Source organism: Rhea americana, unplaced genomic scaffold, assembly GCF_003343005.1.
Source record: "Rhea americana isolate MKP2758 unplaced genomic scaffold, rheAme1 scaffold_42, whole genome shotgun sequence".
Classification (NCBI taxonomy): Eukaryota; Metazoa; Chordata; class Aves; order Rheiformes; family Rheidae; genus Rhea; species Rhea americana.
The window spans coordinates 5,520,100-5,525,063 of NW_028186557.1; the positions used below are offsets into that span (position 1 = coordinate 5,520,100).

Here is a 4,964-nt window from a genome sequence, read left to right on the forward strand (position 1 = left end):
GCACTGCGCCCGGGCGGCGATCGCGGGAGGCGCTCGGCAGCCGCTGCCCCGAGGCTTTCGGCGCGCTGGGTCCGGGCGGGCTCTCCAGAATCATGGACTGTGCTGATATGCCTTGCTTGCTGTCAGTGAGTACAGCCCTCTTCTTCCTCGGCGCCGCTTTTTTATTATTATTTTTTTAAATATGATTTTTCTTTTTTTTAACCTTTTTTTCCCCCCCGCAGCCCGTTCCCCCGCCGGGGCGCGGCGGCGGCGGGACGCGAACTCGCGGCCGCGCGTCCCGCCGCGCCGGGCGCCCCTTCGCCGTCCCCGCCGGGCGCCGCGGCCGCGCCGCAGCTTCGCGCCGGGCCGGCCCGGCGGGGCGAGCGGGGCCGGGATGCGGCGGGGACCCGCCTGGCCGTGGCGGCCGCCGGGCTGCGAGCGGCTGGTCCCTGCCCTCGGGACGCGCCTGCTGCCGCTCGGGGGCTGCTTCTGACTTCGTTTTGCCATTTATTGCTATTACTTTTAAATTTCCTCGGAGAAGGAGGAGGGGGTTGCTTTTCATCCTGACTTTCCTTGTTGTTTGTTGTTGCGTTTCTTACACCCCAGAGACACCATGATTCCTGGTAACCGAATGCTGATGGTCATCCTACTATGCCAAGTCCTGCTAGGAGGTACTAACCATGCTAGCCTGATACCCGAGACCGGCAGGAAGAAAGTCGCAGAGCTTCAGGGACAAGCCGGATCYGGACGCCGCTCTGCCCAAAGCCATGAACTCTTGCGGGGTTTCGAAACAACTCTGCTCCAGATGTTCGGGCTGCGAAGGCGGCCTCAGCCCAGCAAGTCAGCCGTCATTCCTGGTTACATGCTGGATCTCTATCGGCTCCAGTCCGGAGAAGAGGAGGAAAGTCTCCAGGAAATTAGCCTGCAATACCCGGAGCGATCGACCAGCCGGGCAAACACCGTGAGGAGCTTCCACCATGAAGGTCAGTGACGGGAGGAGGTAGATTCCCAGCTGCGGTAGCGATGGGGATTTTGGCGTGTTTGGAGGCTCGTGATCGCATTAGAAGCGGGATGTGCCCAGCCCCCTAAATTTATGGGAGGAAAACCGCCCCCCCCCCCCCCGCCCCAAGGCTGCCGTGTGTGGGTGACAGGCATGCTGCTCAGTTTTTTTTTTCCAGCATCCTGTGCTTAACCCGAGCTTGACCGTATTTTTGAGGTGCTTTTGCTTCTGTTGACACCAGCAAGTTCCCTTCGGTCCCTCTGCCGCGGGGTCGCTCCCTGGGCTCGTGTGGATTTACTGGCTCTGGATCGGATGCGGGAGTAAAGTTGAGGGCGGGATCTCGCCCCTGGTGTGTTCCCTTTGAACTATCAAAGCGATTGCTGCCTGGTTTTGCTCCTAAAAAAAAAAAAAAACTACTCAAATTTAATACTTACAGCTGTGTGTTTATAAGGTTTATTCAATAGGCCCTTGTAATCTGATCCAAATGTTTCCTAGCGGATGTTTCTTTTCCAAAGTAAATCTGAATTATTAATCCGGCCGCATCATTACTGTGTTGGAATTTGCTTCTCTTTCTCCCTCTGCCCCCCGCGCCGGTTAACAAGGCACCTCTGTGCTCCCCGGTGCCGCACCTCGCTGGGGAGGTGCCGCTGGGGTCGGGCGAAGTGGGCGACCCCGTCGGGGTCCCCGCCTGCGGCGGCCGGCGCAGGGGAGGGGTGCGCCGGAGCGGCGCCCGCGGGTGCCGGGCAGGTGTGCGCGCTGCGGCCGCGCCGGGGCTCGCGGCTGGCTGCGCCGAGGTTGACGCGCTCTTTCTTTTCGTACCGCTTCCTCCCCCACCCCCCATCTTCCTCCCGCTCCTCCGCTCCAGAGCACCTGGAGACGGTGCCGGGCCCCAGCGAGGCGCCTTGGATCCGTTTCGTCTTCAACCTCAGCAGCGTGCCGGAGAACGAGGTGATCTCCTCGGCGGAGCTGCGCCTGTACCGGGAGCAGGTGGAGGAGCCGAGCACGGCGTGGGAGAGGGGCTTCCACCGGATAAACATTTACGAAGTGATGAAGCCGCTGTCGGAGCGCGCTCAGGCCATTACGCGCCTGTTGGACACGCGTCTGGTGCACCACAACGTGACGCGCTGGGAGACCTTTGATGTGAGCCCGGCCGTGATCCGGTGGACCAAGGACAAGCAGCCGAACCACGGGCTGGTGATCGAGGTGACCCACCTCCACCACGCACAGACTCATCAGGGCAAACACGTCAGGATTAGCCGATCTTTACCTCAAGGGCGCGGGGACTGGGCTCAGCTCAGGCCGCTCCTGGTCACTTTTGGGCACGACGGGCGAGGCCACGCGCTGACCCGCAGAGCCCGCCGGAGCCCCAAGCACCAGCGTTCCCGCAAGAACAAAAAAAACTGCCGCCGCCATGCCCTCTATGTGGATTTCAGCGACGTGGGCTGGAACGACTGGATCGTGGCGCCGCCGGGGTACCAGGCGTTTTACTGCCACGGGGACTGCCCCTTCCCTCTGGCCGACCACCTCAACTCCACCAACCACGCCATCGTGCAGACGCTGGTGAACTCYGTGAACTCCAGCATCCCCAAGGCGTGCTGCGTGCCCACGGAGCTGAGCGCCATCTCCATGCTCTACCTGGATGAGTATGACAAGGTGGTCCTGAAAAACTACCAGGAGATGGTGGTGGAGGGGTGCGGGTGCCGCTGACCCCCTTCCCCGCCGCCCTCTCCTCCCCCTTCTCTCTCCCTCCCATCCCACCCCCCCAAACTGCTTGCTATAGCTGGACTCTTCTCTAAACTAAACGTTCACCTTGACCTTATTTATGACTTTATGTGCAAATGTTTTTGACAATAATGATCATATATTTTGACAAAATATATTTATAACTACATATTAAAAGAAAAAAATAAAATGAGTCATTATTTTAAAGGTAAACGCATTTTGTGTCTCACCTCCCGGGGTGCTGCCGAGGCTGCGTTAGCCGGGAGCGCGGCTGGGAATACGACCCRCTGCTGCTSCTCCTCCTCCTCCTCTTCCCCTGCCTCTGCTTTCCTGCCCCCCCTCCCCTTTTCCCTCCCCCTCTTTTCCCCCCAAAACGCTTCGCAAATCTTAGTCTTTCTATTTCTCGCCGAGGTACCGCGGATCCCCGTGTGCTGGGGCTGCGCCACGCGGGAGATGAGGCTCCCTGGAGAGTTTAAGAGCTGCTTCTCCCCGCCGACGGGAATAGAGCCGGCCTTGCTAACCCAGCCCAAGCGTTTGCAAAGCAACCCACCAAAAATGCATTTGAAAAGAAGGTGAAGATTTACCTGAGGGCTTTATGCTAAACCCACTGGGTTTTATACCCTTCCTCCGTCTTCAGGATTCCCCAGGTTTTAAAAACTATTAACATTTTTCCCTCCTTCCCCCCCTCTCCCCCCACCTCAAACTGGAGATTGGCTTCTTTGGGAAGCTTCAAAGGTTTGCATGGGTCCTTTGAAGATCAAATTGCCCCATTACAATGCCAAAAAAAAAGGTATCTGCAGCAGTTAAATATGTGTTAGCTAATAGCTACCTGTGCCGAGTCCTTTCCAAATTGCTTCCGAGCAGGAAGGTGAGCAGAGCTAAACAGGTACAGTCGCAGGCGGAGGGAGCCTGCGGTCCTTGGCTCCGGCGCCTTGGCCTGACCGTGTTCGGCTTGGAAAACAGGGAGCTGGGCTGGGCGGCGGGACGGGGCGCGTGGGGGGCTCGCGTCGCCAGCGGCCGCCCCCGTGGGAAGGGAGGGCGGCCGGGGGAGGCAAAGGCGAGGTGTTTCGGGGGATTTCTTGTTGTTTTTTTTTTTTTTTTTTTTTTTTTTTAAAAAAAAAAAAAAAAAAAGATTGAAGCTCTCCAACTCTCCGAAAGAGGCAGCTTAGTTGAAACCAATAAAAATCCGAGCGGAAAGGTTGCCAAAAGCCTTGGCTCCCTGAAGAGCGCAGGTGGAGAGAGGAGATGGGGACGGCGGTGGCGAGGGGGGGAGAAGGCGTGCGCGGCCCCACGTTTCTCTCGCAAACAAACCAGCCACCGAGGACCCCAACYGCCGAGCTCGGCTGCGCCGCAGGGGCTTTTCCCCCGCTCCGTCCCGCCGAGCCGGCGCGGTTTGTGCCCCCCGCGGCAGCGCCGGGGGCGTTCGCCCCGGTGCCCGCGTGCAGGGGGGGACGGGGAAGGAGGGGGCCGCCGCCGTCCTTGCCGCTCCGGGCTCCCCCTCGGCCCCCCGGCTCATTCCTGCCTTTGGAAGGGAAATGCGTGGCCCGGGGCAGCGGCGACCCGCTGCCTCCCGCTTTGATGCCTGCATATCAGACATAGCTGTGCCAAAGAAAGAATTCCCTTCGGAAGGGGCACCGGCCCGCCGTGCCGTGCCGTGCCGTGCCGTGCTGCCGACGGCCCCGGCGGCGGAGCCGGCCGAGGGGAGCTCGGGCCCCGCGGCACGGCCGCCGGAGAGTGGGTGCCTTAAAAAAAAAAAAAAAGAGCAAAAAACGAAACAAAAAACCCACTGTGCCTTAAAAGAGAGAGAGAAAAAAAAATTGAATTAAATGAAGAGGCTTCTCCTCGTCCGTTTGCCTGCCCTTCGGCGTATCCTGAAGGCCGGGACGGCGCTCCCGAGCCGAGCAGCGCGCGCGCTGACGGCTCTTGCGTTTGGGTCGTTCTTGTTGCAACAGCGTGAGGAAAAAATCTGGTGCTGCTGGCGGGCTCTGCCTGTTCGGGTGCTTCGCTTCGCGTTGCAGCTAAGGGACGGGACTCGCGCGTCGCTTGGCCGGCTTTAGCCCTACGGGGGCAGAGGCACCTGCTCGTCCGTGGGCGCTGCGAGGGGACGTTCTCCCGATGCGCCCCGCGGCCCTCGGGAGCCTTGCCTTGGCCTCTTCCTGCCCCAGCGCTGGCCTCCGGCTGCAYGGTGGTGAGATCCTGCAGCGGGCTGTTCTACCCAGAAACTGTAGGAAAAAACCCGACTGTTGCTGTTTGTTCGTTTTTT

The 4,964-nt window shown here is 59.8% G+C and overlaps 1 protein-coding gene across 2 annotated transcripts in view; it reads left to right on the forward strand.

Moving 5' to 3' along the window:
* Positions 1–2,914, forward strand: part of BMP4 (bone morphogenetic protein 4) — a 5,980-nt gene extending 3,066 nt beyond the window's left edge. The window contains exons 1-3 of one of the 2 annotated variants that reach the window (XM_085315119.1): positions 42–125; positions 586–962; positions 1,845–2,914. In XM_085315119.1, coding sequence (XP_085171245.1) covers positions 593–962; positions 1,845–2,686 — 1,212 coding nt within the window. In that variant the 5' untranslated portion in view covers positions 42–125; positions 586–592 and the 3' untranslated portion in view covers positions 2,687–2,914. Of the gene's footprint in view, positions 1–41; positions 126–585; positions 963–1,844 lie in introns of those variants that run through there. The other variant, XM_085315118.1, reaches the window with a different exon arrangement.
* Positions 2,915–4,964: the final 2,050 nt, after the last annotated feature.